Raw genomic sequence first — 18,691 nt, forward strand, 5'->3', positions numbered from 1 at the left:
GGCTATTCAGTGAGGATGCTTTGCAAGTAAACTGGTGTATAGCATTACAGCTCCTAATAAACTGTGAAGTCCTGTGGCGCTTAGGCTGAAGGAAAACGGGGTACAGGGAGGCTTTGGTTTACTTTATGTTGGTTTTCATACAGGACGTTATCTGCTTGAAACTACAGGTAGTGCAAACACCTAGAGAGCTGAAGGCGGTACCTTTATTTCTCTGTATGGTGCGTGCAGGATTCACCATCGGTAGAGTTACGCAGTGCGGCGATACCCAAGAGCTCTCCCCTGTTCAGACAGCACACGCCTGTCAGCCCTGGTGTGTGTGGTCAGTTGCTGCTGCAACTTTCCTAAAAGGGATGCTGCAGAAAGAAAAGAAGTGTATTGCTATTTGTACATATATATTTTTCTGCAAAGCTTTCCTGTACGATGCCAAGACTGCACGGCTGAAGCTGGGACAGGCAAGTCACTCCATCAGCAAACAAAGCTCGAGCTCCGTGCCGACGCAGCTAAGATCTGCTACTGCTACGTACTACTGCGTGCCTCATAAATAACGCTGTCATCCTGGCGCACGGATGACGCTGCTTTGAGTAAATCCACTTTTTTAGCTTCTTGCAACTTGTCTTTATTTGTTTTGCCAATTGCCCTGGAAACGGGGCCTTTCTACCAGCGGGCAGCGACTCAGCTTGCAGCGCGCGGGGAAGAATGCACAGGGGGAGTCAAATACCGTATCTCTTGGCATTGGCCGTGGTCAAGGCACACCGGGGAGCCCAGTTTTGGATTTCAGGTGTAGCAGGGATCTACACCACAGCTTCCCTGCCACGCGGTGACTGGCGTGAGGTCCTCATCCTGTACAGAAAGCTGTGAATGTGGCCATGTTGAAATGCCCCCCCTTTTTAGGTCATTTTTAGTTCCTTTGGCTTGTGTTTGAGCGTTGCTGACTGCTGATTTTCTGTTGTGATGGCTTTGTGGGTTGCCTCCGCCTGTGAGAACTGACTGGAAATACAAGTGAGTGCTTTTCGTTTCCTGAGCCGCCTGAGCGTGGGGAAACAGCTAACTAAAATAGGTGTTGCTCTCTTGTTGCAAGAGGTCACGGAAACGTTCGTATTCAGATGCCTTATTGGCATTAGAGTAAGTGATGCAGAAACAGTGTTTTGGAAACACTGTGAAAGTCCCTTCACCCAAGCATTGCATCCGACTAACCACGTGACGCTGAGATTTGTTCAGATGCTCCCCGTTGGTTTCCTGATTATTCAGTGGCTTTAATAATGAAGAACATACCAGTAATTGTAATCTCATCTATTCTTAAAACCGACTAACCTACCTCAACCCCTCCCTTGCATTTTTTTTTTCCATCTTTCCTTAACGTTGCTCCTTCCTGCTTTTCTCTTCCTCCCCTGTTACCACCCTGTGTATTTGTACTTCTGCGGCGTTTTGTTGTGCAGTATGCACCAGGGAACTCAGATTTTCACATCTTGTGTTCAGTGAGTCTGGTGCTCCTGAGACCTGCCCCGCGTGTACCTGCCAGACATTTCTCCAGGTGTCCAGAAATGTGTTAGATCCTGGCTCCAGCACAGTTGTAGATTGCTGCTAATATTGTGTGAGTATCACCCAATTTGGTGAGGTTAGTAAATCTCTACCGAAATAAATTAAGCCCTGCCTGCACCGGAACGGCAAGTCTACTTGCCTAGACTGTTAGGAAAAGCAATCCTCTTAAGTCAGTGCAAGCCCCCTAATGTAAACTCATTTAAGCTGATTTAACTGCTTTTCACACACACTGTTTTCGGTGAAAGGGACCTGGCCATCACTGGAGGAGGCTCAGCAAGGCCCCTGCTCAATTAACAGCCACCATCAAGAAGCCAGCGGGCCAGCGAGGTGCTGTGGGACCTCCGGGGAGCACGCTCTGCTAACGCAACGCCACTACCTCCATATTCTGCCTGGCACAGCAGCCATGGCCCTGAGCAGCTCCTGCAGGGCACCGAGAGCTGGTGGGACAGCCAGAGGGTGGAAAAAAAAACTCATAGCCACGGCTGGATTTGAAAACATTCAGGCTGTGAAAGGCAAGTAAAAAGGAGGTAACAGGAGTGCAGTCTCTTTAATACCGACTGCCGTGCGGAAGGCAGAGAGGGATCTTCTGCTTTCCCTGGCTTTGTAACAGGGCGGATGCAATACTTGCATCTGCTGTTTTCTCAGTGCAGTTAGAAGCTGATAAACAGATTTTTTTTTTTTTTTTTTTTTTTTTCTTTCTCCCCCCCCTCCGTTTTAAGCAGTGCTCAGTTTGCTATCACAGGTTATGCAGCAGTTTAAAAAAGGATTCAGGAAAACTGTGAAAGTTGACATTCGTGTGTCTAGGATGCGTTTTAGAAAGGATGTTAAAATCTCTGCAGTTCGCTTTTAAGCTAGCCTTTTTAATCACTAGGAATTAGTAGCTGGCCTTTCTTCCAAAGCATCTAATCTTGATCTGTTGAAGCCAGAATAGCCAATTTAAGGGACAATTTGATATGTGAGTTTCTGTATTTCTGACTTAGTTAAGTAATCTGTTATTAGTGGCTCAGTTAAAGCAGTGTTTGTTCAGTGCCCTTGAGCTGTTCATGTGTTTCAGTTCCTTTTAAACTTTGGCAGCAAGTATGTACTGCTTCTCCATACATATGAATTATGATTTCATGTAAGTCATTTTCATATATGAAATTCTACACCCGCATATAATCCAAGTTCAAATTTAAATTTAATGACATTTAGTTTAAAAAAAAAATATTAAGAAGTCTAATATGACTTCTAAAACAAACACTTTTTTTTCCTCAATACTACAGGAATAAAATTTATTTTTATTAACTCTGATTTACTCTGCTCATTATTGAGGCCTCGTGTTCAGTCCCAAGCCCGGCTGCTGGGGGAGAAGGCAACGAGAGCTGGGGCTGAGCAGAGCCCAGTGGGCAATGGGCAGGCAGCCTGTGCCAGCCTCCCGGCTGCTGAGAGCCCGACCGGTCACGGGATGTGCCTCAGCCAGGGCTCGCTCGTATCATGGTTTTAGAGGTTGAAGGGCACAGAGAAGCAGTAGAGGAACTCCTGTCCCTTTACTTTTATTTGGCTCTTTGATGGCTTGCTGGTTCCTCAACTGCTGCTGGGTGTTCTGAAGTAGCTGGATTAAAAAGTGGTTCAGCTCTTCACGCTATGCAAAAGAGCATTTCCTTGCCCAGTTGCTTCTCCCTCTTTACGTTCGTGCCATATGCAGCACTTTGCTTTTAAGAACCATGAATGCCTGCTGCTTCCTCTGGAAGGATGGATGGATGTGAGCAGGACTCTGTCCCCGCAGCAGACCCCCACACACAACCAACTGCACCGGTGGCAGCTCATTACGGGCGATGAGGGTGCCCAAGTGTCACCCCACACACCGGCAGGGTCCTCGCCCTGTCCTGTGACACCCCTGGGCCTCCAACCTGATGGGTGCGCGGCGGCGGAGAGCACTGTTCATTACAGTGAGAGAGCAGGAGCGGCATTTGAAGGGAAAGGTATCTGGGGCAAACCGAACGCATTCGATATAAAAATGATGGAGTGACAATAAACTTCCTAACAGCCTAATTCAGCATGTGCTTTCTCGCCAGTGCTTGGGAGGAGACGGCTCCCATGGACTGTGGATGTCTGTGCCTTTCATCACTGCTGAGTGAATTTTGCAATTATGCTGACCCTGAAAAGCTGTAGAACATGACACCCGCTCCCGTTATTTATCAGTAGCTCTCATTCGCAGTTTTATGCCTCCGTTTTAGGGCACTTGTTTTAATTGGTTTCAGTTGATGATAGCTAACTTCGGTTATCTGCGATATTATTGCGTTTGGGGATGGTGCCGGTTATGATGAATAATAGTAGACAAACCAATATTTCTCCTTAAGGGGAACAAATCATGCTTGTCTTCCAAGTGCACTGATGGCTTGGCAGGGAGAAAGGATGAATAGAAATTGCCTTCCAAGTGCATGCAAGTTGACAGCCCAAAAGGTGATTTTCTTGACTCATATACTTCAGTTTGCTGGGTTTTACATATGGCAAGGCTCCAGAACAAATATTGCTTTTGGAAAAGCTAATCAAATTCTGTCATAAGAGTTAAGTTACTGAGTATCGGGCCTCAAATGATATGCTTGATTTAGACTTCTCTGGAGTTTAAAAATGGTAAATTTTATCAGCAGTAGTTTCATGGAAAAACGCAGAGCAAAAGTTGAATCATATTTAAGAATAAACTTGGTCACTACTGCTTCCAGTGAGGGTGCATTCGGCATAAAATCAAAGTGTTTAATGCTTTTTTAAAAAGGTCTGCTTCAGTTCCTCTGAAATACCTAGAAGGAATGCTGTCACCCCCCGTCGCATCGCTGGGTTGCATTGCAAACCCCATGGAAGTATCAAATACTAAAACCTGTTAGATCACAATCTGAGATCTCCTTACTGGAAAGGAAAACACCCCAAGCAATTTAACAAAAGGGGGGTAAAACTGTAAGTGTGGTCATTTAACTTGGCTGTGTCAGTCTCAGGCTGGTTAGAAGAGATGTTTTAATGCAGAAATCAGTGCCTGTGCCTAACGCAGTTTAAACTTTTCTCCTGTGGGGTTCATACGGGGGGGGGGGGGGGGGCCCACGCAATTTCCCCCCCAAAAAAAAAAAAAAAAAGGTCCAGGCTTCTGCTTTTATGTCATATCATAGAAACAGCATCCACAGCACCACGGAGCTTCCCGGACTCCAAGTTGTGCTCTGTGTGGGACTTTCTGTGAAGATGAGCTTGGCAGGATGCTGGGTTCCGTGGGGAGCACACTGATAGCACTAAGTGGCATTTTCCTGAAAGCAGAGGTCTGACACGGCGTAGTGCTGATGCAGTGCTTGCGGTGCGCTGGGAGCTGCTGGTATTAGTAAGCGTTCTGGGGGTTGTTCTCTCACCAGCTTTGTCGCTCAGCTTCTGGTGGAAGCAGTCTCCCCCCTCCCTGTTTTCTTCCTAAGGTACGATTAGAGAAAGGGCTGCTGAAATGACTGAGGGGGGCAGGTCGTACCAGCATTCTTCTGAGGAACTAAAGCCATGAGACGAAGCTTTGTAATGCCATTTACTGAAGCATTTTGATGGAGAGATGGGAAAGCGTTCTTCTGGATAAAGTTACGACTCATACTGAGCTGATAATGTTGTTAGTAATTTTCTTCCCTCTAATCATAAAGTTTACTGAGAAATATATTACTCCTTTAATTCCTTCTTAAGTCTGAGTGGCTTCACTATCTGCTGTCGTTTTGGAAGGGTCAAGTCATGTGGTATTTATTGCTTTGAGCAGAAGAAGCACCGTTTGTTGAACAGTATGCTTATGCAGGGCCCGATGCTTTCTGCCATCTACGGGACTTTGCTTGCTATGCTTTTCTTCCAGCAGGGATAAGGCACAAAGCGTCGGGCAGCTGTAGCAGACACTTCCCCTGCCCTGTGCACGTTTGCCTGCGGTCAGGAGTTTCTGTGTTTGAGCAATGCTGGGCCAGAAGATTCAGAATCAAGAAACGGTTGTTTGATGTTAACTCCTTTGGGGTTTAGGATTTTTTTTTAAAGGATCATAAATTGTTATCGTTGGAAACAGGAGAATGAAGTGCAAGAAGACGACAAATTAATTAAACGGCAGATTAATTTTATACTGATCTACAGATAAATGAAAAAGATTCTCATCTGTGGCAGTCAACAGGCCGCCTACAACACAGGGATGAGTTTATGACTCTAAGCTGTGCCCCTCTTAGCAAAAGGGATGTGACAAGATTATAAATGTGATTGCAAACACCTGTAGTGTAGCTGTTTGGAACTGCTGCCTGACAGCTAACCAAATCAGAAACATGCAATCAGCCAGTTTCTTGTTGAAGTACCTCCATGCAAAATCAATGTTACCAGCATAGCTTTTTGCAAGACGATTGCTCTGGGAGTCAGTCAACTCTCTGTTTGAGTGTAAGGCATGAATTTTTATAAAATCCATTTGGCACTGGTTATGCAGGTTTTGAATATTGTGTTCTACTTTGTCATGTTTGCAGGACTTCTCACTAATGGCCAATCTAAAGGATTAGGACCGGGATCAGAGCAGCTGGAGAATGAGAAGGATGATGCATCGCAAGTGTCCTCAACGAGCAACGATGTTAGTTCTTCGGATTTCGAAGAGGGGCCCTCGAGGAAAAGGTCAGTAGAGCATTATGATTAAAGAAGCAGCCTTTCTGCTTTGTCCCTTTCGTGCTATAAGGCTGTGGTTATGCTACCAGTAAGGTTGCAAGTACTGCCCTACCATAAACAGACTTTCCAGCATAGAGTCCTTCTGGTAACTGTGAGGATACAGTGAATTTTGGCTTCATCCATCAGTATAGACAGTGCTTGCTGTTCTTTTGGGGGGAAAAATATGTAAAAGCAGTTGTTTTGCAGTAGGTGATTGCTAAATTACATGCCTTAGTACTCTCTAGTGCCTCCCCTCCCGGCCCCCATGGCATCTCAGGGACGTATCAATAAGTATGCGTGTGTAATTTCAAGGAAAGCATTGCTGAAGTAGTGTTGTTATTGTTAGTTTTAATTTTCCGTGAAGGAAACCATGTTAAGTTAAAAACAAAACAAAACAACAAAAAAAAAAAAAGGAAAAAAAGCATGCTTTTGAAAAGAGAAACTGGAGTAACGCAGCGTTGTGGGTATCGGTTGCAAAGGACTGCTTTGAGATAATGCTGTGGTAAGCTGCCTCCTCTTTCCTAGAAGTCAGTTATGAAGTCCTTGTTGAACTCTTATTCTTACCCTGAATGTGCAAAATGTGGGTTAAAATTGTGGGACTCCAGCCAATCTCTTGCAGAAAATATGCTGAAAATGCAGGCAGAGGCTGGGAGTTGTCCCCTGTATGAAGTGAGAACCAAAACAAGCTGATTTAAAAATGCCATTTAAAAGACAGAAATGGAAAATGCTTTCTCAGCCTTTTTTCCTCCATGCTCCTCTCACCCTAGTCCCAATCCAGTGTGAACCATAAAATGAAGTTCTCTTTCAAACAAAAGAAATGTTCTGTGTGACCTTATGATTTCCCTGGGTAGCCCGATATGGGGTGAGGAGGGTGGTGCCTTTCCTGGCACCAGTCCCCATACCTCCCACCCCTGTCCCTACAAGCTTTTTTTCACCCCTCCAAAGCACCAAACCCAAAATCTAGCTCCAAGTATGCCTCCTAGCTCCTCTGGTGTGGTGTGTCGTAATAAAACCTGTGCAATTTTCCATACTGGTAGAAATTTCGTAAGGCTTACTGCATCCTACTGCAGGTCAGCGGAAAAATATCTGCAATAAAAAAAAAATATTTAATTAAAATATTTATTTTTGGCTTTATGAATTATAACAGAGGCTTGAAAATGATTTCTGCTCTAGAAATCTAGGTGTAATAGCCCTGGGAGACTGAGACTATCATTTCATGGCGCTGCCACTGATGCTGGCAGGTTATCTTCTGGAATTCTTGCTGCCCTCTGTGCCTGCTCTGTTCCCCCCGTTCAGTGCCCTCGTTCCTCAGCCATGCAGGGTCACAGGATGATGAGTAGCTTGAAGGAGCTGGTTAGGATTAAAAGCAATAGTGGGAGGAAGATGGATTTAGGCTTTTTGCCAGGGTTCTTTATTTTTAACCTGCGTGAGTTTTCATCTCTTGTTCACAGCGTGGCTGCAGGAGCAGCTGCCCGTGCCACCGAGTGGGCATCTCCTCCTCTCCTCTGGGGACACGGAGGGGTGCGAGGAGGGGCAGGAGGGCTGTCTCCCACCATGTCCCTGCTTCTGATGCCCTGCACAGCCCAGCTGCAGAGAGGAGTAGGATTGCTCTATCACCAGTCCCAAGAAACTGCATTTGAGTGTTGCAATAGAAATTTTTCTGAAGGGATATCCACTAGTTTTGGCTGTGGGATTCCGATGGTGAGAAGCAGTTGGATGGTTCAGGCCCATGACTGGTTCACTTACTGGACACTAACTCTGCAGACCTGAAAAATAATAGGGAACTCCGGTGCCTTTGGTACTTTCCAGGCTCAAAACAAAACAAAAACAGAAGCCAAGATGAAAAATGTCTTTCTGTCTTTTGTGGAAGACAAGGCACCCTTTCAGTTCTTTATGCATCACGAGCCGTTGAAACAGCGTTAGTTTTGCTGCCGCAGTTGCTGTGAAGGAGAACGTTCCTGTTTTGTTTTCTTTTACACCCAACACAGACTTTTATCTTTCTTCCTCTCCTAGCTTCCTCTTTGCAGACATACCTCTTCTGGACTCCTCCTTTTAACTTCTCTGAAGCTGTGCTGCAGCATGCTGAGTGTTTTGGTGATGTCCTTTCTTCTCTCTCGCTCTCTCTCATTTTTTGCTTAGCTGCATACGTAATCATTCTTTGATCCAGGTCATCTTGGGAACCCCCAGAGTTGTGTCAGGAATACTGGGAAGGCAAAAGATATGCAGGAGAAAGAGGAAAGGGGATGAGATTTGAAATGGCCGCTGAGCTAAACTTGTCTGGCGTGGAGGAGGATGTCAATAGGATCGTTGCCTGACCTGATCAAGCTTTGTGAAATCGTGTCCTCCTCGTCTTCCCCTTGGGCTTTCTCAAAATCAAACTTTTCAATTGTTGGCTCAGCTGTGTGTACAGCTATTGGTGCTCTAGTGCTAAATTACACTTTTAAGCTCTCGAGCTGTAGCATGTATCTTATGCATTTTTTTCCCCTCCCCAGACCGGAGTTGTACAGTTGTTTGTCTTCTACCGGTCCTGTAGCAGGACCCCGTTTATTTAGTAGCTGAAAGCTGTGGTTTGACCTTGAAGTTCTTCAGTGTAATGACAGGCTGGTACTGTGGAGGCAAACAAACGGTCTCTTCCCAGTTTCTTGTTCCTTCTTCTTCCTGTCTGTCCTGTCTGGCAATCTCCTGGCTGCCAGAGTGGTAGCACTGCATTGTGGTCTCACCATGCCAGCAATCTCCGGTGTCAGTTTTCCTTGAGGAAAAACTAGGCAGGGGATGCTTCCAGTGGGTTACTGGTCAGAGGTTTAGTTGTAGAAGGGTAGGTGCTGACAGGCACGTGGGTACTTGTCAGTAGTTAATAGCTTTGCTGTTTGGGGACTGGAGGCAGCTTTCTGCACAGAGCTTGCAGCCAACGGGGAAAGTCCCATCTCCATTTCTTTTCAAGTGTAGGGTTTTAGATTTCAACAGAAATCACAGAATAGTACCAAAAGTGCACAACCTGCTGTTTTCTGACGCTAGTTTTCAGCTGCGATAGCTTGATGGTGGTAAGGAGGAACAGAAGTACCTAGGCCTCTTTGCCTGTGTAAAGTCTCCAGATCAGTCAAAAAATCATGAGCCCTGCTTACAGAATACATGGGGTCTGGGTGGATCGGGAGTGGCCACAATGGCCAGCACAGGACTTCAAAGTACTTAGATTTGTTTGAGTTTCTACCCAAAAATGGAAAAGACTTTGGTCTGAGCTGCATGTGTTATGCGTGACCAGGTCTGGGTGGAAGGGAGTTAATCTTTAGTATTAACTGCTACTTTCAGCCTGTAAAGAGACATTCATGTTATTCTAACATTAGGCAAAAGCACTCAAATATCACATTTAAAACGCTACACCGAACCCGTTGTGTAATGAGTTGCCGTCTAATTGCAGTGTAAGTGAGAGCAGGTGCTAGTTTCTTTGATACTTTTTGGAGAGATGAACAAAAGCTTTGTATATAGGCTTGATAAAGTATCAGGCTGGATGGTCTTCATGGAGTAAAGACCGTGCATTTTAAAAAGCCATAGCAAAGGTAATTGCTGCATGTTATTCCTGAAGGGGAAGCGTAACTTCAATGCAAGTTCATGGTCTTTTTGTTACGGCTCTCCAACCTCAAGCTATGATTCTCAGTTGAGGAGGTCAACAGGTAACAGGCCAAAGGGGTTTGAGTCACTGTGCTGGATGCTTTTAAATTTTTATGAGCAACTCTTAAGAAGAATACAGCCACGGCTGTATTAATAACAGTGTGCAGGGCCAGCTATGTGCTTTTCAGCAACAGTTGCTCACCTAACCCAAGAAGAGACATGTGCAGAGCAGACTGGATATGACAGTACGTTCATCTTTGGTGACAGTAGGCTGTTGCTTGCTTCCTGTTACTAATCAGAAGCTATTCACTCGCATGGGCCCCCTCCCCTGCAATGCACGCAGGGAATTGCCAAATGCATTTATCTTTTATTGTAAAGTTCTGTTAATACAAGGCTTTGAAAAGTGAGAGGGACTCGACTGATTTTAATAGCCACTGAGCTTTACATTTTGCTTTTATACTCAGTGTTAGACTATTTTCTCCACTAAGGGAAGAAAAAGGTTTGTTTAGTCAGAAGGAAGAAAAATTGGGCTGAAGAAATTTCAGCACAAAACCCAGGGGAGAAAATCTGAAAACATTCAACAGTCGACCGCGTTTCTAGTCTCATATCGGTTTTGCCAGTAGGAAGGCTGTTGTTCTTCACTCTGCAGCTGCTGCACGTTATTTCAGATCGACTCTGCGAAGATGAACAGGCCTTAAACTTGCGTTAGAGCCGTGCAAGGTGAGCAGCTGCTGGACGCCGAACGTCCCTGCTGTCTCCCTTGTCCCCAGGGGCCGTTACCGCCCCGTCGCAGGAGCGGCAGAGCAGACGCACATCCACACCTGGACCAAGAGCACGTGCAGCTCCCAAGAGAGGGCACTTCTCTTTGTCCTGTTCTGCTACAGGGAAGGTCATCGCCAGCAGGAGGAAGGCAGAACCCACTGGGGAGTGATTGTGTTTTAAGCTGCTCCAGCTAGATTGGATAGAAATTGTTTATTAGGAACCTCTGAGGCCTTTAATTAATACAGCAGCTTTCTGCTAACAGTCTCAGGCGTGTGAGAGTCAGAAGCGTGGTTCTGTGCTGCAGCAAGGCCAACTCATGGGATGTGCTCCTGCCCCTTGCATAGTGCTGGCTTTCTGCTGCCTGTTCAATTTCCCTTTCCCTTTTATTATTATTTTTTAAATGCTGCTTTAACTCCCAGATGCTAGGTGAATGCTGAAGCTTGCCAAGCCAAGAGGTGAGAGTATGTGGCCAAGGAAGAGGAAGAGAGTCTCCTTTGGCTGGTGACTGCACAGCTGCTAGATTGGCAGAGCTGCACTACACCTTTAGCACAACAGAAAGCCAGTGAGGCTAGGCAAGGTTCTGTGCATTAGGCAAGCTGCTAATTTAAGTGGTTTCTTTTAATGATATATCCTTTTCAACTTGAGCTTCAAAAGGCTTGCTTGCAGCAGAGCTGTCAAAAGATTGAAGGGGCTTAGGGTTGGTTTCTTTTTTTTTTTTTTCTGTCAAATTGTTTTTATAGTTAATAATGAATAGTCTCTCTAACACTAGATTTAGCATCTTCCATGCAAGACGTAAAACAAGGTCAATCCTGCTCCCACATACGTATGTTTGTGAGGGATCACTACTCGGTATTCTGGGTGATGGAGAGAGTAGTACATTATAATTCAGGTGTGAAAGTGGGATACTGCTCGTAATATCAAAGTGTTTTTCCAGAACCTTTTCAGTGAATTGTCTTTCTGCTAATTGAAACACTATATAATGTATTTGCGTTCAGCTGTTGCCTGCTACCACGTAATGTAATCCCACTTATCAACCCAGGTGCTTGTATTATCTTTTTCTAATTTCAGTAGGCTATGCAAATCTGCACTACTGGTTTGCTTATGAAGAAGAGCTATATTAATCCGCAGTAAAAACAAAATGACAGTAAGATTTATGTATAATATATATATATTTACCCCCTCTGTAAATACTTGTATGAGTGGAATATATTTTTAGTGCTGCACATTTATATTTAAATAACAAGCCTTATAAACAAAACAATAATAGTCCATGGGAATGGATTTGTGCAAGAATAGTGAAATGACAGATTACCTGCTTTATTACACAAGTCAAGGAGATCATTCTATGTAGTGCGAAAAGGAAAAATCAGGTGATTAATGTTCTTTCTTTCATAAGAAACAAACAGAAGTTGTTGACATGGATTCTTCTCTCCGACAGCCAAAGATATAACAAGGTACAGGAATCTGGGAACACTTTAACTCTGTGGGTAGACAGCTATGTAAACAGCTTGTCCAAGTAGGGATTTAATAATTGTGGAGGTATGATTTATAGCAGCAGAGAAATATTAAGCAAACTCGCTTGTCCTCACCTGCCACCTTCTCTTCAGAAGTGAGGGTTACAGGAGGAGGACATGGTGATCTTGGGCTCAGGCTCTTCTTCCCGGCTTTCCCCAGGTGATTTCCAAGGGAATTTCCAAAGCCAGACCAGACGGTGCAGCTGGTTCTGTGGTTCTGTCTGTGGCAAACTCCCTTTCAGCTGCTTGATAACCCATCATCCCTACTGTCATTTACTTTTATACACGTGTCTCACCTCTAGGTGTGACGGGCCAGATGTTGATTACTTGAATACTGGGCAGAGGTTGCTCTAAAACCACTTAGGAAATATCGGATTCTGCACTGAAAGACACATTTGCAAGCACATTTATCTATCAGTGTGAAGGAGGTTTTCTGATGCACGTAAGCCATCAGTAGTCTACGTAAGAGTCTAGCCTGTATTTCAGGGTAGCATCAGCTCTTTGCTGCATCTGTTTTCTTCTGTCATTTTTCAGTGTGCATCTGTGCTGTTGCTTGCCCTCTTACCTTGATGTTACAGTTCAGCTTCTGCCAGCCCCGTGCTCAGCCTGCTGTCACTGAGGGCCAGGGGGAGAGGAAGCATCTGATCCTTTTTAGAACCTTCTGGACTTCATTTCTTTCTGAAAATTATCTTTCTATTACTCTCCTATCCAGAGGGTAAGGCATTTGTGGCCAATCCACTCATGTGGCATTTCAAAGAGACAGGATGATATTAAAACCATTTTCCATTGAGTATCTGAACAGTCCCTGCGTGTTTTTTCTTCCCAAAGCCCCATCTACACTGGAGGAAATGTTACATGTGATGGACATTTGTAGGGATTTTGTAACGTCAGCAGAGACAGCCTTGTTGCTGTGCCTTGGCTATTTCTGGCTATTGTTGCTGTTCCAAAGCCAGCCGTTCTCATCCAAAATAGTGGAAACATGGATAACTTGAAATATCTTTTGCTTTGGGTCTTATTACCCTCATAGGTAAAAAATTGCATCCTCACCAAATGAACACTGGGGCCCAGAGCTCCTATAGCTGTTTGTTCACTCCAAGAATCAATTCCCACAGTCCTGCAGCATGAATGTCTGAAAAAAGCACCACAGATTCACAAGTTTTACAAGCGTCTTCCATTTATTCCTTCATTCATAATTCCCCAAAATGAATTTAAAATCAAAAGACAGCAAGAAAAAAGACATGGATTTGCATTTGGAAGATCACCACAATACCATGATTTTTTTTTCTCTTAGGTTATTCTAAAGAATGAGAGTTTGTTTTAAAACGTTGATACCTAGAATTAATCGTGGTAGCATTTGCAGCGGTCTTATTCTCTTGGAAAAGAAGAGATTACTTAAAGAAAAAGCATTCAGCACTGTCAAGTATGGATGAGTTTTCAGAATTAAATGAAACACATTCAGTTCCCTGCATAAAATTAAAATTGGAGCTTAAAAAGATGTCAACAGATAAAAATAATTGCCGCAAGAATAAAAGGCCAAGAATGGAGAAGTGGAAACCTGTTGCTTAAATGAGGATATAAAATGCTGTCATATTTGCCAGTAAGTAGTTTTACTTCAACTACACTTACGAACAATTTCATGAAGTAATGCTACCTTTTAGTGATCTTTCGAAGGCTTAGGAGACAAAAGATATAGGAAGACAAATACAGTCAGAAGACTGTTGATATTTTCTGATTTGCAGTAACGGAGGGCTCCTCACCTCCTAATTCAGTCCAACATTTGGAATGCAAAGCTGCAAAGAAATTTTTCTTTTTGTTGTGGCAGGTTGGACATGATTTAGCAGGCTACACTGATACAGCTTCTCCAATCTCTGAACAAGATCTCTGATGATCTTGCTGCTAAGCGCTGTAAGACCTACCTTGCATTTTAACTAAAATCTAAGCGGACTGATGATCGAAGCCTGTGATTTCCTTTTATAGGAACATTTAGAGGAAATTGGCCGTGGGCTGTTTGCACATGAAATCATTTTCACTATAATTCTAACCAAGTGTTTTGTGAGTATGCTGAGATAAAAGCCAGCCTGCATTGGACTAATGTTGTCCTACGTGCCCTGGAGACAATAGCAATAATGAAAATAATAACAATAACAACAACAACAATAATAATAATAAACCAAGCACATCTCTAGGGCCTTAAAGTGGAGGTGTATCCCAACACTGAGTTTTAGGTACCTTTTTTTTTAAAAAAAAAAAAATAAAAATATAAATTTGAAGACTATATGTATGCTGGTTTGGCAAACACTAAACTCCAGGAAATCTTATTCCATCTGTATTTTCATGGCCTATCTGGAACCTGCACACTGGTTGAGTGGTAGGAATATATTCTTGACATATTGCATGGAAATGACAGTATGAGCATGGACTACTGCTGATCCACCAAAAATGACCATAGTGTGTGTGTTAGTATTCCTATGTGTCGGATCAAAACAGATTTTGTCCCTCGTAGGGAGTGGGTCCCAGGTCTCCTGATGGAAGAGGTGTTGGGCAACGTGTAGCTCTGAACTGAATTTTAAAACTGTAGATCTTTTTTTACTGTGAATGTCTCCTCTGGAATCTTCCCAGGTCTCTCACATTGATACAAAACACACAGGCATTTTACATATGTGGTCTAGCATACACAGGAGTAGAGCTTTTCCTTTATTTTCCTCCATTGCTGCATCCAGTAGCACAGGATTTCCTGATGGAAGCAGGTTGCCTCCCCCCCACTTCTTAACCTGACCACTTGTATTTTTGCTATTTTTACAGTGTGTTTATTGTTAAATAATTAGCACAGTAATGGCCATGTTATCATTATGTTATGATTTTATGTTTTCCTTCCTTTTTTTTTCTCTCTCGGTATTTCTTCTTGGCTCTGATTAAATAAGCTAAAGCTTAAGGGATCACTGACCGTGTGGCAAATTGTTTGCAACTTTTCCCCCTCCTAGATGTATTATAGTCCATTTCCAGTGGTAGCATCCTTCTTACAGCTTTCAGACAAGTTCTCCCCAGAGTTTCTTCATGGTAGTTACTATGGAGATGACCATCCACTCTTCTTCTCCCTTATCCTCCTCCTTTCCTTGAGCTCCTGCAGCTGTTATTTATCTTTTCAATGAAGTGGAGTTTGTACAGATCTCCTTTCTAACGTCTCTTCTATTGCAACATCTCATTTGCCTCTAATGCTTTCACTTTTACGAAATCCTGTAGATACTCATTTATATGAATAAAATATTGGGCTATGAGGAGAGAGTGAGGAGATCTCTAGTTAAAGGGGTCACTCCTGCAACTATTATCTGATTTTAGCTGTTTTCACAGTTGAATTAGTTGTTCATTGGAGTCATAATTCTGCAAAATGAATTAAGTGGTAACGTGTGTGTGCCTATGTATGCTGAGTGTCCAGGATAGGTTTTAGAATTTATTTATTTTAAATGGCAGCTTTTAGAATTCAATATAAACATATTCTGGTGCAAGTTAAAATTTCTCAGATGAAGAAATGAAAACTGAGACAACACATCGTTAGCCTTTTAAGTCTGAGAGGCTTTTCTTTGCACGTCATCATAATTTCAATAGCTCTTTATACAGCTTTATATATTCCAGCTTTACCAGAGAAATGTGGATGCTTGGGTTGTCAGCTATTCTGTCACAGGTAGGATATTTTCCTTTGCACATGTGTCTGTTGTATTTTTGAACCCCTTATTTTAGGGAAATTGGCTTCACTTGGTGTCAGTGGCTTGGTGAACGACTTAAAAAGAGACTTGTAATGTGGTCTCCAGCCAAAAAGCTCTCCCACAGCTAACTGTCCGAGGGGACATCCCACCCCAAAGCTGGTGTAGCCACACTGCTGTTGTGATGAATGCTGATTTCGTACCATACTTGCATCTTCAGAGGTTTTCCCTCGTTCTTTACAGAGATCTTGCCGTGGGAGAACATGAATTGCAATGTCAGGCTGTTTTTCTTTGGCCTCTATGACAAGGAGGAGCATGCCTTCCCTTGCCCCTTTGGCTGACGCTGGCACAGTTTGTCACCCAGCAAAAGCGGACGGTTTTCTGCTGGGTTGGTGGTAGCGGGCTTGGGGACAGCCCCCCTGGCACCTTGGTGAACCCAGCAGAGGTGGCTGTGGGAAGAAGGAAGGAGAAGAGCAGCAGTGTTTATGCCTTTCAGTGGTGGCAGGCCGTCCCCATCAGCTCAGGCCCCTCCTTGGGTAGCTTTGTTCTCAGATTTATTCCAAGCCGGCAGTCACCTCATCTCTTCTGGTCACTCCGTTCCTGGTGAGGTGAGGAAGAGCCTCTGAAATCCCGTGCTTTTGCGTCTGTGCTGGTTCTTCTGCCTTAGATTATTCCTGGCCCTGTGACAATTTGTCCTGCAAGTTGTCAAGCAAAATGTGTATTTAAAAATAAATTACTCTAAAATTTTAATCAACTCTTTTTTTAGAAGGGAGTCTAATGTTTTTCTTTTGCATACGTCTAGTTTGCTGTGAAAGTGAGCAGCTGGGACTTTCTTGATTACTTCTATTTTTAGTGTCGCCGTCTTTACACCTGCACATTGAAAATCATGAAGTTTTCTAAAAGGGATTGAGAAATCTTACAAAACCCCTGGCTCTCAGGTCAGAACCCTGAAACCAAATGGCCTGCTAATTGTGGTATCTCGCTGTGCTTGGACTTTTTATGTTTGTCTTAAGCTAGAAAAATTGACCTTTATTGATTTTTCTTGAAATCTAGTTCCTCCCACCTGGTTGATTTGTAAAAGAGAAACAAGGCAAATGAGGTGTGGCACGATTTCTGAGAACCTCACGTGTATGTCTCTAGCCCTATGAAATCCTCTCATTACCTGAAAATTTGATTATAAGTATTGAGCCATAGCAAGGCAAATGTTACCACGCAATCAGGGTTCATTTTTTATCAGTTTTATTTCATCCCTGTTATCTAGAAATCCTGTTGTCAAGTTTACTCTTGATACTGTGCTACATGCCATACCAGGTTAACAGTATTTAATTGCTTCCAGTTTCCAGATGGACTGCAAAATAAACTTTAAAGGTGAATCAGATGAGAAATGGAAAAATAGGGGAGATAGCACTTGAGCAAAGGCCATGCTATTCTTATCAGGAGAATTGACTGGAATAATTCAGAAGAACACATGAAAAAAGGTTGTTTCTTCCATGAAGCTTAACTCACCGAACCAACTACAATTTTTTTTTTCCCTTTGTGCAATAAAACCACAGTATTTTCTAGTAGCCTAGTACTCTACATACAGGATAGGAAAGATGCCTTCTTATCATACTGCATGGTCTTGCGTGTCACTTCATCTCTGTATCTTTCTTCCATCTTCCAAATTAATTGGTGGAGTTTTTGGAGGATTTAAAGTTGGAGTAATATTTGTTTGTTGTTTCAAAGAGAATTGCAAAAAGAAAATGTATTATTTATTTCTATTTGTTTTGTCTATTCTGCTTTATGTATTTATGTCTCTACTTCCTTGTTGGGATAATAAAGTAACAGAAATATTCCTAAGTAAAGTAAAAATGAAATTCTCTCCCTGAAGGAAGATTTTGAAGGTGCTTTATCAGCAGATCTTCATTCAAATTCTTTTTTAAATGACAAGAGTTAAGGTGTGGATTCACTGAAGAGCTCACTTGTTACTGATTTTAGTGGGCCAAACATTTTTCTAAAACACCTGAAGGTTGAAGAATGCTGTCAATTAAGTGTCCCTGGTTTTGATTGTGCTTGGAATAGCACTTCCTATTATTCTTCTATTTTTTTTTTCTGTATTCTCAAGCAGAGAGTCTTTTGTTTTCCTTTTCAGTGATGTTATTCTATGTAAGCTGGAATTTTATACCCTAGAATGAGCCATCAGAAAGTGATGCCACGTGCTCTTCACTGCGCATTTCCCCAGGCTCTTACTAGTCTCTTGTCAGCTTGCTTCCCCTGTTGAAGTTGGTCAGTGTGAACTGCAAGAAATTGTGTATTGAATGGATTGCTGGCAGTCTGGGTCTCATACCTGTTGCATACTTGGTCATTTTAGTTGCTGAGAAAGATGTCGTCTTCACCGGCAGGACTGTCATACAAAGCCTTTTGTGCTGAGTATATGTTGGTTGTGAAAGCATACATCATAGCGTTTCTCCTGAAGGTATGGCTTATGTACACCTTTACTCATTTAGTGAGGGTACCAAGAGTATCTGACATTCTTAGTAAAAATGGAATAGCCTTTCTGTTACATTTTTATTCAGTGTTACAGGGTATTTCAATGAAAACAGCTTTTTAAAATAGTTCGGATAAGCAGAGTGTAGCTTGCATTTCTTAAACCTCATTATTTTTCTCTAATTCAGGCACGGAAACTTCCCAATATAGAGTTTTATTCCAAATTATGGCCATAATTTTTTTTTAAACTTCTTAGTTGCATCTTCCTGAGTGCTGTATTTCCCCACCCTCACCCGCTTTTGCAATTTCAGGAAATTTAACTGCTTTAGTTGTTGGTGGTATGTGTCTCCCCTATTCTTTGGTGCTGTGTGCTGCCTTCAGTTCAAGCCTTCAGATTGATTTGCTTCTCTATTGGGTTTTTACATGCTGTTCAAAGCCCTCTGCCTGCTTGGGGAT

The 18,691-nt window shown here is 43.0% G+C and overlaps 1 protein-coding gene across 2 annotated transcripts in view; it reads left to right on the plus strand.

Moving 5' to 3' along the window:
• JARID2 (jumonji and AT-rich interaction domain containing 2) overlaps positions 1-18,691 on the plus strand; it is a 213,612-nt gene that overhangs the window by 117,738 nt on the left and 77,183 nt on the right. For both annotated transcript variants that reach the window (XM_035316744.1, XM_035316743.1), the window contains exon 3: positions 6,018-6,159. In XM_035316744.1, coding sequence (XP_035172635.1) covers positions 6,018-6,159 — 142 coding nt within the window. The remainder of the gene's footprint in view (positions 1-6,017; positions 6,160-18,691) is intronic.

The sequence above is a fragment of the Oxyura jamaicensis genome, chromosome 2 (assembly GCF_011077185.1).
Source record: "Oxyura jamaicensis isolate SHBP4307 breed ruddy duck chromosome 2, BPBGC_Ojam_1.0, whole genome shotgun sequence".
Lineage (NCBI taxonomy): Eukaryota > Metazoa > Chordata > Aves > Anseriformes > Anatidae > Oxyura > Oxyura jamaicensis.